The sequence below is a fragment of the Populus alba genome, chromosome 17 (genome assembly GCF_005239225.2).
Source record: "Populus alba chromosome 17, ASM523922v2, whole genome shotgun sequence".
Taxonomy (NCBI): Eukaryota; Viridiplantae; Streptophyta; class Magnoliopsida; order Malpighiales; family Salicaceae; genus Populus; species Populus alba.
Window position 1 is genome coordinate 11,464,418 of NC_133300.1, and position 20,870 is coordinate 11,485,287.

The 20,870-nt window shown below is 33.5% G+C and overlaps 1 protein-coding gene across 1 annotated transcript; it reads right to left on the reverse strand.

The window, feature by feature from the left end:
- Positions 1-16,339: 16,339 nt before the first annotated feature.
- LOC118031868 (beta-glucuronosyltransferase GlcAT14B) lies at positions 16,340-20,579 on the reverse strand. Its single transcript, XM_035036371.2, has 4 exons — positions 19,755-20,579; positions 19,569-19,644; positions 19,346-19,461; positions 16,340-17,280 (listed from the first exon to the last, which is right to left on the reverse strand). Exons 1-4 carry the CDS (start codon positions 20,332-20,334, stop codon positions 16,766-16,768), a joined length of 1,287 nt encoding a protein of 428 aa, XP_034892262.1. The 5' UTR covers positions 20,335-20,579; the 3' UTR covers positions 16,340-16,765.
- Positions 20,580-20,870: the final 291 nt, after the last annotated feature.

Consider the following 20,870-nt stretch of genomic DNA (forward strand, 5'->3'; position numbering starts at 1 on the left):
ACTAGCATATGGCTCCCTTTCCAAAATCAATTCGAACTTCCTTTCTTGTATATTTTAGTAGATCAAGACAGTGAATGTTCAAGTAGAGGATGAAGCGGTCATCTTCCCATTAGCCGCTAATTCAAACCCGCCGCCTACACCTCCTCTTTCACATCTATTTCCGGCCAAATCAGCCCCTCCATACGAAAAGGAACAACCAGCCTCACCAGTTCCACTTATCAGTCACACGTCAACAATAGACCACACGGTCAGATCAACAACTTATCACTGCCGGATACTAACCTCTCTCCCCCTCGCAACAGCACTTCCCTTCTCACTCCGGCATAGAAAACAAACCGACACTTCTCCTACACTGATCCTTCTCCTTAAGTCTCAGTGGCCTTCACCGCTAGTACATGAAGGAATAGGAGAAGAAGGCACACCTGATCCGGTGGGTCACCCTACCCCAATCCTCATTGGCGCATGATGCATGTGCCACCCGTCATGGTCGCGTGTGGGCCCACATCTCTCCTATACCTCATCCGACTTTCATAGCTCTTGAAGATTATTTTTGTATTTTATTGTTTTTTTTTTTAGATTAAATTTTGATGTATTATGAATTTTTATATGAATTGTAATGAAATATTTAAAGTGTTAATCTGTATCAATTGATTAATATAATTCTGTAGAAAGGAAGAAAGAAAGAATAACAGAGAGAAGAGAGAAGAGCAGAGGAGTATATTGTTCATAAGAGTTCTTATTTCATAATACCGAATACAACATGATAGTTGAGTGTTTATATATCTGTTGATAACAGACTTAACAAACTATTGGTATATAACTAACTATCTATTATATTGAGATCGTGACAAGTGTCACGATCTTAAGCAATGCTTTAATATACTCTAACATCCCCCCGCAAGATCACGCGGTGAGGAACCAAGCGTGAGATTGCAACAATGAGTGTGAAACAGAGGAGCACTCAGCCCCTTGGTAAGTATATCAGCAAACTGCTCTTGGGAGGACACAAACTGCACTGAGAGTTGTTGACGCGATACCCTTTCGCGAACAAAATGAACATCAACTTCGATATGCTTAGTCTTTTGATGCTGAACAGGATTGAAAGACAAAGCAATAGCTGACAGGTTATCACAAAATAGAACAGGCACACCAGGCAAAGAAATGTGCAGAAATGCTAGTAATTGTTTAATCCAATCCAACTCAGCAGAGGTGAAGGATAAGGCACGATACTCAGCTTCGGTGGAAGATCGAGAAACAGTTTGTTGCTTCTTAGAGGACCACGAAATTGGATTGTTACCTAAGAAGACCACCAAACCAGTAGTGGATCTCCTGTCATTAGGATCCCCCGCCCAATCAGCATCACTAAATGCCTTTAATTGTAAATCGCCACGAGTATATGAGAGACCAAACTTCAGAGTGCCTTTGAGGTATCGTAAGATTCTTTTAACAGCAGTAAAATGAGACATCATAGGGTTCTGCATAAACTGGCAGACCTGATGTACCGAGAAAGCAATATCCGGCCTAGTGAAAGTGAGGTATTGTAGAGCTCCTACAAGACTTCTGTATAGTTGAGGATTTGGATAAGGCTCCCCATCGTCTTTCAGGAGTCGATGATAAGGTAGACAAGGAGTATCACACGGTTTAGCCTCACTCATTTCAGATTTAACTAATAAGTCCTCAACATATTTGGATTGTGACATAAAGAAACCAGCAGCAGTTCCAGTAATTTGAATGCCCAAGAAATAATGTAAGGAGCCTAAATCTGTGAGATCAAATTCAGAAGTAAGAGCACTAATGACTTGCTGAATCACAGCAGACACACTCCCTGTGATAATGATATCATCCACATAGAGAAGCAGCACCACAATTGCATGATCAGCATGTTTGACAAATAATGAAGAATCAGAGTACGTGGTTGCAAAACCCAAAGAAAGAAGGAACTGAGTAAACCTGTCATTCCAAGCTCGAGGAGCCTGTTTGAGGCCATACAGAGATTTATGCAGTTTACAGACTAGATGAGGATGATTGAGATCTTCAAAACCAGGAGGTTGAGACATGTAGACTTCCTCTTGGAGAATGCCATGCAAAAATGCATTTTTGACATCTAACTGGCGTAGAGACCAATTGAAATGTGCAGCAAGAGCCAAAACTAACCGGACTGTGGTAGGTTTCACGACAGGACTAAATGTCTCCCCATAGTCCAATCCAGGTTCTTGACTGAAACCCTTAGCAACTAACCTTGCTTTGTGCCTGGCAATAGAACCATCAGAATGTTTCTTGACCTTAAAAATCCACTTACAGCCAACGAGGTTCCTGTGTGCTGGCAAGGAAACTAAACTCCAAGTGCCTTGAGTATGTAATGCATGAACTTCATCTTTCATGGCTTGGAGCCACACAGGAATTTTAAGGGCAGCCTTGTAAGTGGCTGGTTCAACCAAATGCAGATCAGTGGCTGCAGAAACCTGTATAGTGGCTAAGAGAGCCTTCTTTTTGATAATTCCATTCTTGCTTCGAGTCTGCATTGGGTGAAGATTAAGTGGAGGAATGGACAACACCACTTGTAGGTTATCAGGAATAAAGCCATGAGAAGAAAAATCAGAATGTAAATTGACCTCAGGTGCCACAGGGAGCAGGGGAGTGGTGGACAATGGGGCAGTAACGGATTGAGAACTAACAGAATCTGCAGATGGAGCAGGTGTGGAAGCAGGTGTATGAGTGGTAAAAGGGCGAGGTGATGGCGCTGGACTAGTGGAGATAATGGAGTTTGTTGTATTGACAACAGTCACAGGACAAGAAGACAACAGACTGGATTGGATTGTATTTGAAGGGGTAGACACTAAATCTGAGTATGGAAATTGGTTCTCATCAAAGATAACATGCCTAGACACAAACATTCTCAATGTTGGTATATGATAACACAAATAGCCTTTATATTTTGTGGCATATCCAAGAAATACACATTTTGCAGTTTTGGCCTGTAATTTGGTGCTAGTATAAGGCTTGAGAAGAGGAAAACAAGCACATCCAAAAATTCGAAGATGAGTAATAGTGGGGGAGGATCCAAATAACATCTCAAATGGGGAACTATTATGAAGAACAACAGTAGGCATACGATTGATGAGATAAGTGGCTGTTTGACAGGCATAAGACCAGAATTTGGATGGCAATTGAGCGGATTGTAATAAGGTGATAGTGGTTTCAATGATGTGTCTATGTTTCCTCTCGGCGACCCCATTTTGTTCAGGAGTATAGGGACAAGAGAGGCGATGTGAAATGCCCTTGTCAAGAAGAAAAAGTTTCAATCGATTGCTGGTATACTCACCCCCCCATCAGTTTGAAGAGTCTTAATGGTAGATGCAAATTGAGTAGAAACAAAGGAATAAAAAACAACAAAGGTAGAAAACAAATCAGATTTATTGACTAAAGGGAAAATCCAACAATATCTGGTACATTCATCAACAAAGATAGTGTAATATCTATAACCATCAACCGATATAGATGGTGCAGGACCCCACAAATCAGTATGAATAGTGTCAAATGGAGTTATAGACTTATTGACATGCTGTGGAAAAGGTAGTTTACTAAACTTCCCTTCAAGACATGGATGACACATGAGGGGTGTAGGTATTTTAGAAACAGGCATGTGAGCTTTATTTAACATCAAGGAAACAATATGATTTGTAGGATGACCTAACCTATGATGCCACAAGATGGACTGAACAAGTTGACCAAGATAAGCCGTAGCTTGATAGGGTTGTTGTGAGGTTGAAGGTGAGGAAGAGTGGATAGGATACAATCCATTACTGCATAACCCTTTGTACAGGATCCTCCCTGTGGCTTTGTCCTGAATCCAAAAACAAAGAGCATCAAAGATGAGCCGACAGTTATTATCAAGACAAAGACGATGTACTGATAACAGATTCTGAGTAATTTGAGGAACACAAAGTACAGAATGCAATTTGATTGGAGAAATTGATGAATGAAGAGTAGAATGACCAATGTGGGATACGGTCAAACCTTCACCATTAGCAGTATGAATTGTTTCAGTGGATGGATATGGGGAGGCCAATGATAGATTAGCCAAATCAGCCGTCATATGATTCGTGGCACCAGAATCGGTGAGCCACACCTGAGAAGATCCTGAAGAACAGGATGATGGAGAGGCAGAGTGAATCACTGTGTGCATAGCTTGCATTGGAGATTGCTGGACTTCCCTGTTCTGTGAAGATGAAGCCTGATATGGAGTATATTGCTGCATAGCTTGCATTGGGGATTGTTGGACTTCCCTGCTCTGTGAAGGGGAAGCCTGATATGGAGTATACTGCAGAGGTTGGGTTGCATAGAAAAAGATGACTGTGGGGAATATGAAGCCATGTAGTTTGGACCCTTATCATTGTAGAAGCAATACCAGGAGGTATGATTGCTTCTACCACAAATATTGCATCTGGTTCTCTTAGGAGGAGAAGCCCTACAGAAAGGAGCAGTATGTCCCTCAGAGTTGCATAACTGACAAATTGGAACCATGAGTGCAGAAGGATGTCGAAATGGCTGAGCAGGGGATTGACCAAGAACTCCAGAATTTGAGTTGGGAAGCACAGGTGCCATGGAGGAAAAACCTGGTTTAGGACCAAAGAATCGAGAGCCCTGAGGAAATCGACCTTTACTCCTGTTCCTGTTTCCATTATATGACTGAAACTGTCTAGTGTGCACCTGTAGATTGCCCATGATTTGGAGAGAAAACTCCCTTGTGTGTATGTATCACCGGTACTAGCAACCATAGCTGACAGAAACGGTGAATTAACTGAAGTGTCAATGATTATTTCCTCTGCAAGCAATTGTGAGCGAAAGTCTTTCAACGAGATCACACTTTCCCTTCCCCTTATAACACATCTAAAGGTATTATACTCAGCAGGTAAGCCATTCAAGGCAAGAATCACAATGTCTTCATCTGCAAAATATACCCCAGCAGCAGACAAGTAGTCCCTAGCCTCTTTAATCCGATGAAGATATTGTGCAACTGAATCTGAACCTTTTTTAATGGTTTGCAAATTGGATTTCATCTGAAAAATACTAGTCCTAGATACAGTGGAAAATTGTTCCTTTAATCTAATCCACAATTCTTTAGAGCTAGTGCTACCAATTGCACAGGACATAGCAATCGGTGATAAGGTTGCAGTAATCAATTGCATAATTGCTCTATCATGCATTTTCCATACTATATATTCATCAGTTTGAGAGGAAGAAGAGGTGATACCAGATTCAGCCGAGATTGAACAATGTTGAGGTGGACAGGGGAGCAAACCATCAACATACCCCATAATTCCATTACTTTCAAGTAAAAGTTGCATCTGGAAGTTCCAATTAAGGTAATTTGATTCATCCAGTTTGACATTGACTGATGTAGGAATGGAGGTAATGAGAGCTGTAATTGGAGATTGGAGCAACTGGAGTTGCGAAGCAGTCACCATTAGGATTTCAAGTTTAATCCGTGAATGAGACAATATATCAAACACTTGCTGTGCAAGTTGTAGAAAGAAAGATGAAGATCACAGCAGAGCAATATGACTGAAACACTCTGTGAGTTGTACAAGAACAATATGTACTCCAAATATGAAGAACACTCTGTGAGTGCAGAGAAAATAACAGAAAAATGCGGAAGCAACAAAAGGATCAAGAAATTTTCATGCGTGAGCAATAACTAGCTCTGATACCATGTTAATCTGTATCAATTGATTAATATAATTCTGTAGAAAGGAAGAAAGAAAGAATAACAGAGAGAAGAGAGAAGAGCAGAGGAGTATATTGTTCATAAGAGTTCTTATTTCATAATACCGAATACAACATGATAGTTGAGTGTTTATATATATGTTGATAACAGACTTAACAAACTATTGGTATATAACTAACTATCTATTATATTGAGATCGTGACAAGTGTCACGATCTTAAGCAATGCTTTAATATACTCTAACAGATAGGTGAATACTTTTTCGATTAATTTCAAGGTCGTATATATTGATTATGCCGAGTGCTCAGCATTATGGCTCCCTTTTTTTTTCTTTTTTTTTCCTTTTCATTTACTATCTCCATCGTTTTTCTTACAAGCTAAAGACCTCGATTAATGACACCAAGAGGCTATGAAAGCCTGACAAGGCGAAGAAATACAAAGGGAGATCCGAAGGAAATTCAGAACAGCCAGAAACAAGAAAGGTAAACTGCAGGATGCCATTAGAGAGATCCTTTAACTGATGCCTTCTGGGTGCAACTAGCATATGGCTCCCTTTCCAAAATCAATTCGAACTTCCTTTCTTGTATATTTTAGTAGATCAAGACAGTGAATGTTCAAGTAGAGGATGAAGCGGTCATCTTCCCATTAGCCGCTAATCAAACCCGCCGCCTACACCTCCTCTTTCACATCTATTTCCGGCCAAATCAGCCCCTCCATACGAAAAGGAACAACCAGCCTCACCAGTTCCACTTATCAGTCACACGTCAACAATAGACCACACGGTCAGATCAACAACTTATCACTGCCGGATACTAACCTCTCTCCCCCTCGCAACAGCACTTCCCTTCTCACTCCGGCATAGAAAACAAACCGACACTTCTCCTACACTGATCCTTCTCCTTAAGTCTCAGTGGCCTTCACCGCTAGTACATGAAGGAATAGGAGAAGAAGGCACACCTGATCCGGTGGGTCACCCTACCCCAATCCTCATTGGCGCATGATGCATGTGCCACCCGTCATGGTCGCGTGTGGGCCCACATCTCTCCTATACCTCATCCGACTTTCATAGCTCTTGAAGATTATTTTTGTATTTTATTGTTTTTTTTTTAGATTAAATTTTGATGTATTATGAATTTTTATATGAATTGTAATGAAATATTTAAAGTGATGGAGTTTGGATTTGTACGTTGAATTTCAGTAATTCAGGGATATAAAGCTATTGGAGATTTATTTTTTGAGCTTTGATAAAGTTAGAATAAATGCACCATGCATGATGATACAATTAGGAGGATAAGTTGCAAAATGTTATGTATAAATCTGTATGTTTTGTTATTATGGAATCTATACTTAAAATAAATAGTATGATTATTTTCATAAAAAAAAAAAAAAAAGTTTGCTTTTCTATTTTACCAAAGAATCAACTTTATCTTTAAACAGGTCTTATCCTATAAAACTTGAGATTTTTTATGTTCATATTAAAAAAAAAAAAAAGAAGAAGAAGAAGAAGAAGAAGAATAACTAGACTCCCAAGGTTTACTCGCGATTACACACAAATTACAGTGTCATACAAAGACAAAGTGTAATAAAGAGAAAACCTTGTGAGACTGACAATAATTTATCCCATAAAAATAATTTTATTTTTATTTTTTATGAAAGAAATAACATGGGGACAACGAGATCCTTAAACAGGTCTTGTCCTTTAAAAATTGAGATCTTGTTATTTTCATATAAAAAAATATTTTTTTTACTTCATACCAAAAAATCAACTTGTGATTGGTATAATTTTTAAGCGGCCCTGTTATTTGGAACTAGAGACTTTGTTATTTTTTTTATAAGATAATAAAAAGTATATTTTTTTATTTTTATCAAATAATTAACCCATGGATGTATGATACTTAAAAAGGTCATGTCCATTAAAAGTTAAAACATATTAAAGATGGTTGACATGACATTAATTTCAAATTCTAAAGGTGAAGTTATCATTATTGTGTAAATATTTTTTTAATAATATATTATAAGTATTATTTGACTTTTTTTAACTTCTTCAATAGGTGAAGTGCTTGTGAATTTTTTAGGTCTCGAGATACATTCTTCCCTATTAAAATGAGTAAATATGGGTTGGATTAACATAATCCTATATAAGCCCATTAAAAATAAGTGGCAACATTCGAGTTTATTTTGGATATAATCAAATATAATAGACCAAATCCTAAGTAACTATTCACTATCCTCTTAGATCTAATACTTGTATTTTAAAAGTGAAGATTGGGGCTTGTTACCAAATCTAGATCCCAAAATCATTGTCTTAGTTTATAATAGTCTTTTACTTTTAATAACAACTACATATTCCAATTTAAGCAAACATTTAGCATGTAGACACAATAGCTACCTTTATCATAAAAAATAAAAAATAAAAAATAAAAAGAAGCAAGAAGCAAGTTACCTTAGGCAGGATACCTAAGACACACAAATCATACATGTTGTTGTAGAAACTTTTGATGTAGCATAAGGGTGCATAGAAGCTTTGATGAAGGTAAAACTTGACCAAAGTGTTTGTTAGAAGATAAGGAATCTAATGATCGAGAAGGTGTCAAAACTAAAGATACTAAGTAAGGGTGGTAGCACCTAACACTCCATGACTAATGTAATTAGCCAAAAAAACAAAATCTTGAAAGAAAAAAAATAAACTCAAGGCATTAGATATTGCTTTGATACCATGAAAATGTTATTGTATATGTCTTGTAAGCAATTGGTTGATTACACTTGACATTGACTTTATTCATGTAAAACGAATTTATTACTAATAAAGGCTTTTTTATTTTGAATATTTATTTATATTTGATTAATGAGTCTAGAGTAAATATAAAGTTCTTGGGATAAAAATAATTTATAAAAGAAATTATAAAGTTGTTATAATTATGATATTTATATTGTATCAAAGCATTATTCCTAAATATCCATGGTCGATGCTATATTAATACTAGACATTAGTTATAGATACAAGTACATATTATGTTCTTGCCTTTATGAAATGAAGTAGATGTTCTCATAAGGTGAGGTATAAGGGATATCTGGAACTAATATGTAAATGATTATCATTAAGTAAAATTTATAAAGTTTGGAGAATTATCAAATTGAGTTAGACTTAATATTTCTAATTTTTAGAAATAATATTTTAAAAATAGCATATAAAGCCAATAATTGAAATTGAAGCATGTAATATATTTTATTATGTATATTAATTTTTTTCTATGCATGATGGATGATTATTGACATTAAAATGCCAATGTAATTATTGTTTTTTTATGGTTAAATGGCTATAATGTTAAATAGGGCACATGTGTCATGCATTTTCTGTATTTTTCTTTTAGGCTGTAAAACTCTTTTTCTCATCTAACTCCCCTCAAATATAACTCAGGGTTTATCATTCAATTATATAAATGTAATGTGATTTAGAAATGTAAGAATTTAGATAGGAAAAAATATTTTATAATCCAAGTCCAAAAAAAAAAGAACATATAAGGATACAATTATGGTGCTCACAAAGATTTATGAAGATTTGTAGCATCTACCTAGGTTTTGGCCATTTAATTCCTTTCAATGGCTTGAGAAAAGTAGTTTAGATATGTTCATAATCATCCAATTAAATTAACATGCTAGAGGTGTATGTTTATATATAATTGTTATATCTAATATATCAATTATGTCATGTAATGAGACTTAATTTATATAACAAATTCCTCGTTAATATATTAAGTACGTGTTGATACATGATTTGTTGCCTTTCGATTTTATATGCATTATAACCTTTTGAGCTATTAAGGTTACCATTAATCAAATATGTTTAATACAATAAAATTGAGTCCTACTTAACTAAACTTATATGATTTAGATAATTCACTTATAATCATATAAGATTAGAGACAGCAGTAAGGAAAAACATATATAATATGTTTGGACAAAGAGTTGTCATCTAACTTATCTATAAGTCATATAGAGATGTAATTGATAAGTTATGTTATCTATCTAATTTAATTTATTATGATTTATTGAGTTACTTAAGGTCATATAAATTAAATATGATCCTAACTCACTAGAAGATCTAAACAAGATTTCCTGAATATTAGGGACGCCTATTAATATGTAAGAAAATAGTAGAAGATCAAATATTAATTAAAGATCTTATCTGGATTTGATTATAAATATGTATGCATGAAACCAATAACTTACTACCTATACATAAATAAGTTGATAGATCATCATGAGAAGTAATATATCCTTACGTGGTCTACTTGATGCTAACAAAATGACTAGATCATACATCTTTTTTTCATTTCATAATGATGATATTTATTATGGATCTAGTATTTATATAAATGATTTGTATATACTTGATCTTGAAATGCTCATGTTCAATATAAACAAAAAATATATATAATAATCAATATCCATCATATGTATAGAATTGTAGACTAGTCATATTAATAAAATAAGAATCACTAAGTTATATATAAATAAATAAAAAGTGATTATGAATCATATGAAGCTTGTGAAGCTTGTTTATTGGATAAAATAACCAAAACAACTTTTACTAGAAATAGTGAAAGGTATAAAGAATTGTTAAGTCTGATACATCAGAAATATATGTGGACCAATAAAGATTTATATCATATAAGGATATACATATTTCATCACATTTATTGATGATAATTCCAGATATGGTTATGTGTATTTAATTAAACACAAGTCTGATCGTTTAAAAGGTTCAAACAATTTAAAAGTGAAATTAAAAAAGAAACTAGAAAGAGTATCAAAATAATTTGATTAGATCAAGGTGGTGAATACTTAAGCCATGTATTTCAAAATAATATAAAAGATAATAGGATTATCTCACAATGATACCTCTTAAGAAACCATAACATAACTGTTTTTTAATAGGGCAAAGTATTTGAGTTGAGACCCGATTAATCTTAGGGGAGCACAAACCCTCAATAAAGATTTTTCTATAAGTGCATCATGATTAATTCATAGGCTTTGCCCAAGTCTGACGGACCCGTGGTATTGTTTACACCTGGCAAGTGTAAAACCTAGGATCTTGGATAGGAGCACACTGTCAAGTCCCAACTCTTCTCTACTGGGCCATGATGGAGTTACCACAATATAATGGAGTTTCTAAATAGAGAAATCATACCTTATTTGATATGATGTGGTTTATGATGAGCTATAAATATCCTTCAACTTCTTCTTAGAGTTATGCCCTATAAACTAATGCTTACGTTTTTAATAGGGTTCTAATGAAATCTGTTGATAAGTGCACCATGATTAATTTATGGGTTTTGTATAAGTATAATGGCCTCATGGTATTGTTTGCACTTGGAAAGAGTCAAACCTAAGATCTTGGACTAGAGCACACTACCAAATCCCTACTTTTCTCCACTAGGCCAGCTCTATAAAGTTACCATAACATAATGGAGTTTCTAAAAATAAAAATCATACCTTGTTTGATATATAGTATAGTTCATGATGAGCTATAAAGATCATCCGCCTTCTTCTTAAAGTTATGCCCTATAAACTATTGCTTACTAGTTAATATGGTTTTAACGAAATATGTTGATAAGACTCCATATGTGATACTTATGTGAAGTATGAGAGCAAATTTATCATACTTAAATATTAGAAGATGTGACATTTATGTGAAGCATATTATATCTGAAAATATATGAGCTAAGTCAAATAAATTTAATTTTATAAGATATCTAAAAAAAACTATTGGATATTATTTATACCATCCCAATAAGTAAAAGATATTTGTCTCAAAACATGCCACCTTTATAGAGAAATAAGTTATTCTTAAAAGGAGTAGTGGGATGAAAATAAAACTTAAAAAGGTTTAAGATCTACAAACTAGTATCTGAATGGAATCCAAGTCCAAGGCTATAACATTGAATGTTTAATTTGAAACTCAAGAAATATAAGGACTGTATAGATCTAATTTCACCATCAATATTAAGGAATGTTTAATTCTTAATAAGGACTGTTTAATTTGAATGTACCAATGAGATATGGAATTCTCATAGAAGATAAAAATAATGAGTTTCTCATACTTGATGAGCTTACCAATTACAAAAAAAATAATATCTAATATTGATGGTGAGAAATGGCTTGAGGCCATGTAATTTAAGATAAATTTCATATACACCAACCAGGTGTAGATCTTAGTTGATCCATATAAAGGGATGAAATTTATTAGATGTGAGTGGGTCTTTAATAAAAAGACTAATATGGATATCAATATACAATAAGTAAATAAAGTTAAACTAGTTGTCAAATATTACATATAAAGACAACTAGTTGAATTTGATGAAACCTTCTCCCTAATAGCTAAGTTAAAATCCATAAAGATTTTTCTTACTATAGTTATATACCATGACTATGAGATTTAACAAATGGATATCAAAACCACATTCTTGAAAGAGACTATAAACTTACATTACTGAGGCATAATGTTTACAACATATTTAGATGAATTCTATAGCTATTACAATTGTTTTGGTACAGTAATCTACTTAGATGCTAATCATATGGTAAGTTCAATCGTCAAGTGACTAAGCTTACCATATAATTAACATATGTTCAATACAAACCCATATCCATTACATATGTCAATCATTTGAGATATGCAAACCATATGATTAGTATATGTTCGATACAAATCCTATTGTCATACATCACTTTAAGAGCACACGTCTTAAAATTTAGGATAAATGGGGAAGCAACGGTCATGGTCACTAGTCCCTCATGTATTTTTTATTTTATTTTATTTTTATTGGCTTTGTAATAGTGCTATTACGACCTCACAAAACTATGTTTTCATCTTTGTATGTATACTCATGTATTTTTATTTTATTTTATTTTTTAGTATCTTCTTAATAACATTATTATCACTTTGTAAAACTGTGTTGTCATCTTTTTAAGCATGCATGTGTGTGAAAAAGATTGTTTTTGGAAATCGCAACTTTTGACTCATGCAATTTTTATTTTATTTTTATTTAATAGCTTTGCAATAGCATTAATATCACTTCATAAAATTATTTTGTCATCTTTCTACATATGCATATGAGTGAAAAAATTCTTTTTTGGAAATCAATAACTTTTCACTCATGCATTGTTTATTTTATTTTATTTTCACTTACTTTGAAATAATGTTATTATCACCTCACAAAACTATGGTTTCATCTTTCTACTATGCATGTGTGTGTAAAATAATATATTTTTAAAAATCAATAACTTTTCACTCATGTATTTTTATTTTATTTTTAGTATCTTCTTAATAACATCATTATCACTTTATAAAATTGTGATTTCATGTTTTTAAGTACTCGTGTGTGTGTGTGAAAACAATTATTTTTAGAAATCAGCAACTTTTCACTCATGCATTTTTTTATTTTGTTTTGATTTTATTTTATATTTAATGGCTTTGCAATAACATTATTATCACTTTATAAAATCATTTTGTTATCTTTCTACGTATGCATATGAGTGAAAAAAATTCATTTTTTGAAAATCAATAACTTTTCATTCATGCATATTTTATTTTATTTTTACTGGCTTTGAAATTATGGTAGTATCATTTCATAAAATTATTTTGTTTTCTTTTAATGTATGTATTTGAGTGTAAATATTTATTATTCAAATAAGAATAAAAATTATGTTGGCAAGTTTCTTCAAATTTGCATCATGTTTTAATCAAAACTTATTTTAAAATAGTTAAGTTAATGTATTTCTGAGTTTTTAGGTATAGACCTAGACCTGCGTGATACCTGGCGTAATATGTTCTATCGTAAAACAAGTTCGAAAACACGTGAAAAAGTTTCTTATAAAGTTAGGATCATGCATTAATTAAACTTTGATTTTAAATTTAGGTTAACGAGTGTATTATTTTTAGGAACCCTAGCATGCATGGTGTTTTCAACTGACTCTTTTTCAATGTCACCCCAACAAACAACAATGTACGTACCTCTGTCTTTAATCGTCACTTCATGAAGAAATGTTTATTCAAAATCTTGTATTGGCTTTAATTTTTACTGTTTTTTTTTATCTTTTCTGTCAGGTTTTAAAGAAAATAGTAGCATAGAAAATGATGAAGTGCCGGTAGAAGTGGAAGTTGCAGAAGGGTACAATTTGACCTAATTTAATGATAAGGTAGCCGATGTGTTTTTTGAATAAGAAGCCTAGAGTCAAGGAATAGAGAAAGTAAAAAAATACATTATCAAGATTAAGATTTAGAGTGTATTTGGAAATTGTATAGTAATTATTTTTTAAAATATTTTTTATTTTTAAATACATTAAAATAATATATTTTTATTTTTAAAAATATTTTTTAAAATTAATTCACTAAAATAATCTAAAAATATTAAAAAATATATTAATCTAAAATAAAAAAAAATAATATTTTTTTTAAAAGCACTTCTAAAATACAATGTCAAACACACTTTAAAATATTTTAAGTTAATTTTAATGATAAGGTAATCAATCCCTACATAGGTTAATTATTTTTATTGGTAAAAAAAGATATTATTAATATTTAAACTTTGTTTTTTACATTCAACCAAAATTTAACCTAAGTAAACCAATATAATACCATGAAATCCATGTATATTAGCTGTGGAGTAAAAGGTAGGCTAGGTTGCAAGACTTTTTTAAAGGTATATTTATTATTGTGATAATAATAATAATTTAAAATGAATTTTATTTAAAAATATATTTGATATTAGTATATCAAAATGATATGAAAATATATTAAAAAAATTATTTTAAATAAAAAATTTTAAATTTAAAAAAATATGATTTACATTGGGTTCCTAACCAGAATGGAAGTCAAATCAAATTACTTCTACTTTTAATTTTATGATTTTGATTCATTGAATTATGTTTAAGATTATTTAGATTTCTGAGCTTTAAACTCCGTTAAATAACATGAGATACAATTGGGCTGGGATTTGACCAAAACTTCAAAGGATCTCTCCACCAATCAGACTTCAACGTAATGCATGTGAAATTTCTGTGGGGCCAGAGGCGGCAAGGCCATCTTCTGTCACCTCAGCCATCTGCCAGTATCTATGCACGTGTCATATAAAATTAGTCTTGCTTCCACAGTTGAAGGCTGTTTTTCATGGAATCTTTTCAAATTAATTTTAATAGGGAAAAAAATTTCATTTTAAAGAAAATAAAGAATAAAAATTCACCATGTATTAATTTATAGGCCTGCATTATCGGGTCATTTTTTTTAAAACGAACAAAAAACATTCAGGTCATAAAGAATTATCTAGTATTATTATTAAACTAAACACAACTAATGAACCTTAAAATATTTTTATTTCATTTTTTATTTAGTTTAAATTTAGAATTAAAATATATAAGAATTACTTATATATGACTTGGTTGATATATTTGGTTCAAAAACAACATAACCGATTAATAAAAAAAAAAAAATAGAATTGAGAAAAGTAATAAAATTAATAGAAAAACCTTTCAACCCAATTTTTTATCTAGTCTAGATTTAAAATTAAACCGTTTTGAATTTACCATAAAGTGATTCGGTAAATTTAACTAGTTCAAAAACAGCCTATTAAATTAGAAAAAAAAATTAAAAAAGAAATTTAAAAAAACATGATGAAATTAAATGAAAAAACATCTCAAATCAAATCCTAATATAAAATTAAACTATATAAAAAATTTTAATATGAAATTTGCATTAAAAATTTGCAAATACAGGCTTAAAAATCAACGAGTAGAGAGAACAAACATCTAGAAAAGGTAGATGTTCAGCGTTAGAGTGGATTTTCTTGCATTAATTTCGCAGGCCATGGCCGAACAAACATCTAGAAAAGGTGGCCCATAATGCATATAAAAATGGCTACATGAACGTTAACACTGTTAAACGGAACCCAGAGTAAGGAATTTGACATGGGCTTCCCCTAACAATTGTTTCATTAGATTTACTTATTCAGTTATATATTTTAATGTATTTTTCACTGTATTTTATAAACTGATACGATAGTTAATTATTAAGAAGTGCAAAGCTCATACATATTTATTATAAAAAAAAATTCCAGAAATATAGCCTTTGTCATATCATATTATTAAAAAAAAAAAAATGTGTCATATCGTTTTTTCTTGGAAAAAAAGAGAGGTAAAGCGAGCTTCATGTTTCCTCGCGATGCATATAATTAAGTGTCTCAATTACATATGATATGAATAAAAAATTTACAATAATATAAATACAATAAAAAAAATAGAATACAATACAATTATTCACAAGTGAGGGAAAATGGACATGCCAATAAAAAAAACAATTCTCATTAAATTGAGAAACTAAAAAAATCAATTAAATGGTAATTTTTAAATATATATAATAGAATATAGCGTGGATGGTATAATTAATTAAATATGAATTTTCATAAACTATAAAATTATTGGTACTTTTTTTTCCAAAAAACTGCCTAGACATGACTTTAAATGAATCAATGAAGTCATCAAAATGAATCCAGCAGTTTTCTTGCCCGATAGTCGCCACTCTTTGACCAAATTGCTGCTGTTACACATAAAGCAGTTTGATACAAGGAAATCATTCAATAACATTTCATTGAATTTTTTTCCCTTTTTATCTAAGATTAATATGGCCAGATGCACTTCAACCCCAGCACGACATATTGAGAAAGGTGAGGAGTGATTCAACCATGGGAAATACAGGGATTCAAAAAAAAGTATAAAAAAAAACAAGTAAATTGGGCTGCCTAGTCACAAGGATGAGCAGTTGTGTCATCTATACCATGATACTACTGTGGTGAAGTAAACCCAGTTCTATATCCTCCACACAATTCATCTCTCCAATATCGCTCTACAAGTGATAGACTGTGTATACTAGCGTCTTTCGTCCCCGCTAGAAGCAATACAAATTACCTGAGTTAAGGCTCTCTGCTCTTCTGAAGAAATCAACTCAATGGCATCAGAAATATCTCTTTGCTTTACATGTTTGCTATTTGCACTGTCTTGGTCGAAAATTTTCATTTGATAGCAGAGTGGTGATCAGTGTCTCCAACCTTTTAGCTCCAGGGCCAGGTCTAAGGACCGTTATATTACCGATAGCAGAGCATGGATCGGTCCCATTCTCCCTACTTCCTACGCACCAACCACCAGGAGTAAACATGCCTGGACCACGAGACAAGAGCTCAGAATCAATTTTGTCAAGCACAGGATCGTCTTGGGGGAACTTTCTAGCAAATGGAGCATTGCTGTCAATCATCCTTTGCATGTCAGCAAGGTTGAGGTGATGTGGATGCTGCTTCGGTGGGTTGTCCCAAGATATGAAATGCAGGTCGCTGTTCACAGTGGTGTTTCGAAATTCTTGAGCATTGCAAATGACAGTGTGGAAGTAACCTTCTGGGGAAGATATAAAGTTCGCATAGTACATTAGCACTGTTCGAGGCAAATTGTCCCATCCCCATATGGTATAATCAATAAAAGGCCGAGACAGCGCCATCCAGGCAGAACCTAAAACAGAATGCCAAAACTGAATTATAACGGGGCCCATGTAAACAACTATCATGCCGGAATTTACCTCTTTGAAGGTAATCATCTGAAAACTTCAACAATTGCATGACTGGTTCAGGTGTGACATAAAACAGAAGCACTCAAAGAAAAATATTTACACACTCCAAAACCCCCCAAAGAGATCAAAAGACAGTTTGCTGTGCATCTAAAGAAATTAGGGTCTAGGTTGGTGTTACAGTGTGGTCCAACAGTGTAGAAATAAACTGATGTGGTCATCACAGCCTACAACTCTGTATACTGCATACTCCACATTCTTTCCGCCATGCAACAAGGGAAAACAAGAGGTCAGCAGGACTACTGTAGGCTGCAATAGCTCATTTATTTTTAACAGAATAGTACAGCTGTTCAATTACCAATATCGAAGAAATCACTAGACTTGGAATGCAAAATGTGCTCACTCATATGTTAACCAGACATTTAAAAGCAGATGTTTATTATCAACTTTGTTTTGCAACAACTTGACATCGGCTGCTTACAAATGCTTCCATTGTTAAGGCACTACAGATGTCAGTATCATTATTTCTTTGTGCAACAGGATACCAGTTGAAAAATAGTAATATCGAAACATTGTAGATCTTCCTTGCTCGTGTTTGTTATTGAAAGCTAAAGATGGCCTACACCTAAAGAAGAGAAGTCAACCTTTCTAAATATGCCTACTCTCTCCTACTCTTCCCTTTCTATCTACCTTGAGAAAAGTAAGGCTTGGCTCCCTTTCCCTTAATTTTCCACTATACCCCTGTTTCAATCTTTGCTTGGAAATGGAAAGATCCCTAGAAGCCTGTGCATAGTGAGACCAGATATTGCTCCAGCTAACCAAGTGGAATAGGTACAGCTAGTCAAGCTAAGGCTCCTCCTAATACTAACTAAATCGACTTAAGCAAAGGAAGCTGGTTCTAGTTCAGAATTCTATACTCATTTAAGTGCATATGAAACACTTCTGGAAAATTTCGATGGACATAATTTGGGACCAAAGAAATCCAAAACAGAAAACCCATCAGGCAGCCCATGTTCCATCTCAAGTTCCAGCCAATAAACTGATTAGAAATGCAGCTGGATTTTAACAGGATCCAAACAGGAGAGATAATTCACAATTTCAGGATAACAGAAATCCCAAAACCAGGCTGAAGGGTTCAATAAACCCAGGACCCTCATCCATTTATTTATTCATTTACTATAATTATTATCATTTATTTATTTTGTAGAAAACCCACAGGATCCCAATTTCACTCTCTTTTAACCTGATTAAACAAAAACTAAGCCAACAGACACTACTAGAACGCTTCACAGGTATCCGAATATTATCTTCCTGACCTCTCTTCCACTATTATAATTTTGATACATCATCAACTAACGGTACAAAATTGTATCAGAATATTTAAATGGTGAGATAGAAAGAAAAATATACAAGGAAGAAGAGGCAAACGCTGCACTCAGAGTTCACAACATGTACATACCCTGTACCTGTGAACTCCAAGTTATTGATGACAAGGTGCATATAGAAGAATTTCTCAGTCTCAATTTTAATACAAAGCTGATTGCAAGCAGGTCATCTATTTATAGCATTATTGATCCAATAGTCAGCAATTGCATGTCAAAAACTGGCGTTTAGAACATGTATCTCATGTTTTCTTGTTATTAGGACTGGTCTAATCATACAACACAGCGTTTCCAACTAAATTGTGCCAATATGGTAGAAAAGTAGTGTAAAATAAAAGAGAGAAATCTTGAATCTAGGACGTAGGGAGTGAAAACTTCCAAAATTTGTGTACATGAGAACAAGAATCTCAATGCAAATTGGTCTCATTCAACTCTTTTTTTTGTTTGAAATATGGCAATTCAAGGGTACAAGACATAATGGCGTTCATAGTCAACAAGATGTAAGTAACAAAAATAACACTCCGAAGACAAGGCTCCTCAATGGAACTTGCACTTACCACATCTAAAAAATCAAAGCAAAGCAGGTAGAAACTGACATTCTTTAAATTCAAGGTTCGAAATCTCATACCTGTAAACAATTTAAATGCTGTTGGGACACTCCTCCTCTGCGTGATCCAAAATACATCAGCTTTCTTTGTCATATACAACCCCGGATCTATAATTACCGGCTTTGCCCTTTGAAACCTACAAAAATTATCAACATCCAATTAACAATTATATCCAAGACTTAAAAACCAAAAACAAAATCACCAAAGCAACAAGATTTTCAACAAGAAACAAACTATACTCACTCTTTCCATCCAATGTTACTTGTATGATCAATAAAATTAAGATCCCTTGGCACATATGAAAACGTGTGCAACAGATCTACCAAAACGAGTAATAAAGAACCAAGATCAAAATCCGAACTTGGAAAACAAAAAAAAAAATCCCACCTAAAAAACAAGCTAAAAGAGAAAATCGGTCACTAAACTTACCATCCTGTGTAACAAGTGGATAATCAGATGCACTAAGATTAATAAACCAATCCCAATCCCCACTTTCTCTCAACAAGATAGCAGCAGCATGTAATGTATTAGCCACCATAGTGGGTCCTCTATAAGTAACAAGATTAGCTTTAGTAATCATTCTTACGTTACCAAACCTGAGAAAAACAGGATGGTCTTTAACAAAATTGCTTAGATCTAATCTCTCCTCGTCCGAGGATTCCCTGTCCAAATGAACAACATATTGGTTGTTGGGATGGTAGAGAGCTTGTAAGGTCCGCTTCAACATGCTGCCATCACCGGCAGAGCCAGAGATTAAGTAGGCAAATCGAGGGGGTGGAGGGAGATTTGAAGTGGGTATCGGGTGGATTTTAGTTTCAACAAATTTAGAGCTGAAAGAAGAGAAAGAGCGGTAGAAAGGAAACAGAGACATGCCGTCTGAGGTGGTGATTGCTGTAAGGAAGAGGAGGAAAAGGGAGACTATAGAGCCAATAGCTAAAGGAAATATCCATTTCCTTTCCATGTTTTGGTGGTGGCGTAGGTGCATGTAGTAGCTCTTCAATCTCTTCATCTCTCTGAATTTGAGTTTTATCGAAAACAAAACGGGCAAGAGGAGGTTTCGTTGAGAGCAGTGATTCTTGAGGCTTTCTGTCTGGTAAGGAGTGGAGTCTGGGGGGTTATTTTTAGGTGAGGGGAGGTGGAGGGTGAAAGGGACAGGAGGGGGTGACTTCGATCCTCGCCGTGACACAAGGGCAGAATTTGGCTGTGGTAAGGTGATGAGAGACAAAAGAATGACCAGGGGAGTTTTGTATCATTGCAGTGGTTGCTGTTATTATTATTAATAATAATATTTAATGAGCATCTGCTAGCTAACCTATTAATCTCGTTTCCGTCCGTTACCTAATTTAATGTTTTTACTACTTATTTATTAGGTTGATCCGTTTTATTTTTATTTTATTTACAAAAAAATGGTTACAATTACTTGTTTTGCAATAACAAGAGTCTTTTTAAAAAAAAAATACCAACTTATCGTTTATAAAAATTAATTTTGAATTTTATACTATAGTCTCTGTGTATAAATATCAACTTCGATCGTAGTTAAGTAAG